The sequence below is a fragment of the Helianthus annuus genome, chromosome 1 (genome assembly GCF_002127325.2).
Source record: "Helianthus annuus cultivar XRQ/B chromosome 1, HanXRQr2.0-SUNRISE, whole genome shotgun sequence".
NCBI lineage: Eukaryota > Viridiplantae > Streptophyta > Magnoliopsida > Asterales > Asteraceae > Helianthus > Helianthus annuus.
Window position 1 is genome coordinate 123,912,515 of NC_035433.2, and position 1,399 is coordinate 123,913,913.

A 1,399-nucleotide genomic window follows, 5' to 3' on the forward strand; every position below is an offset into this window, starting at 1 on the left:
GTTCGTAGGGTGTGAGAGACCTTTCACTAATGGGTTTGCCCAGGCTACTAGACTTAGTATTTGTTGGCCGTTAGAAAAAAATTACATCTTACGTTATAAAATTAAAAAAAAAAAAGCAGCGTCTGTGTAAGAAAACATGACCCATGTAGAAGAGAGACCCAACGTCACCTTGTAACAGGGGAATTCAATTTGTTGCTCAAATGGATTCAATTTTATAAGCAATTAAGATTTAAAAAATGAACAATCAATTAAATTGCAAAATAAAGTTCCATTAATATCCATCAATTTACAGAAAACAACAATACGAAACATAACCCCAAAAACATTTCTAAACCCGAAACAAACAACACCCTAAGCCCTCTCACCACGAATCCTCCTAGCAAGCTGCATATCCTTCGGCATAATCGTAACCCTCTTCGCATGAATCGCACACAAATTCGTATCCTCAAACAACCCTACCAGATACGCCTCAGCCGCTTCCTGAAGCGCCGCAACAGCGGAGCTCTGAAACCGTAAATCCGTCTTGAAATCCTGAGCAATCTCCCTCACCAGCCGCTGAAATGGCAGCTTCCTGATTAACAACTCAGTGCTCTTCTGGTACTTCCTGATCTCCCTCAATGCAACGGTTCCGGGGCGGAACCTGTGTGGCTTTTTCACTCCTCCGGTTGCCGGTGCTGACTTTCTGGCTGCCTTTGTGGCTAGTTGCTTTCTTGGAGCCTTTCCTCCGGTTGATTTTCTTGCTGTTTGCTTTGTACGAGCCATTTGGTTGAATGGGGGTTGAAAATTGAAATGGGGTTGAGGAGTTGATGAGGGTGGTGGTTTTTCTGGGGTGGGTTTGTGGATGTATTTATGGTGTGAAGGTTTGAAAGTTTTGCTGGTGGGCGATGGTGGTTTTGAGGCGTTGGATTGGAAGTGGATCGATGGTTGGGAAGTCACGGATTGCGATCCGTGTGATGTGGAACATATAAACATTTTTTTTTTGGAACGTGTATTGATACTCTTTCAACCAAAATAAAAGAAGACTAAAACTATCTACACACCAAGTGTCTAACTAGATAGTCAATTCAAAAGATGTTTTTTGTCCTATGTGCATATCTTGCAGTGTCGAGCTATGGTCAAAGTGCGGCGTTTTGATCCGGTCAACTAGACAAAGACTGACGGGTGTCTGACGGGTCTGTTGACCGGACCAAAACGCCGAGCTTTGGCCGCGTTTTGGTCCTGTCAACCAGACCGGGTGTCAGTCTTTTGTCTGGTTGACAGGACTAAAACGCGGCCAAAGCTCGGCGTTTTGGTCCGATCAGCAGACCCGTCAGACACCCGTCAGTCTTTGTCTGGTTGACCGGACCAAAACGCCGCGCTTTAGCTACAGCTCAACATTGCAGGGTGTGCATATAGGACA

At 44.9% G+C, this 1,399-nt stretch overlaps 1 protein-coding gene across 1 annotated transcript; it reads right to left on the reverse strand.

Moving 5' to 3' along the window:
- Positions 1 to 248: 248 nt before the first annotated feature.
- LOC110876563 (histone H3.2) lies at positions 249 to 835 on the reverse strand. The gene has a single exon (XM_022124732.2). The coding sequence runs from the start codon at positions 760 to 762 to the stop codon at positions 352 to 354; it is 411 nt and encodes a 136-aa protein (XP_021980424.1). The 5' UTR covers positions 763 to 835; the 3' UTR covers positions 249 to 351.
- Between the last annotated feature and the right edge of the window lie 564 nt (positions 836 to 1,399).

Excerpts from the sequence above, each read along its gene's own strand:
- LOC110876563 (XM_022124732.2), bottom strand. The coding sequence starts at position 762 with ATGGCTCGTACAAAGCAAACAGCAAGAAAATCAACCGGAGGAAAGGCT.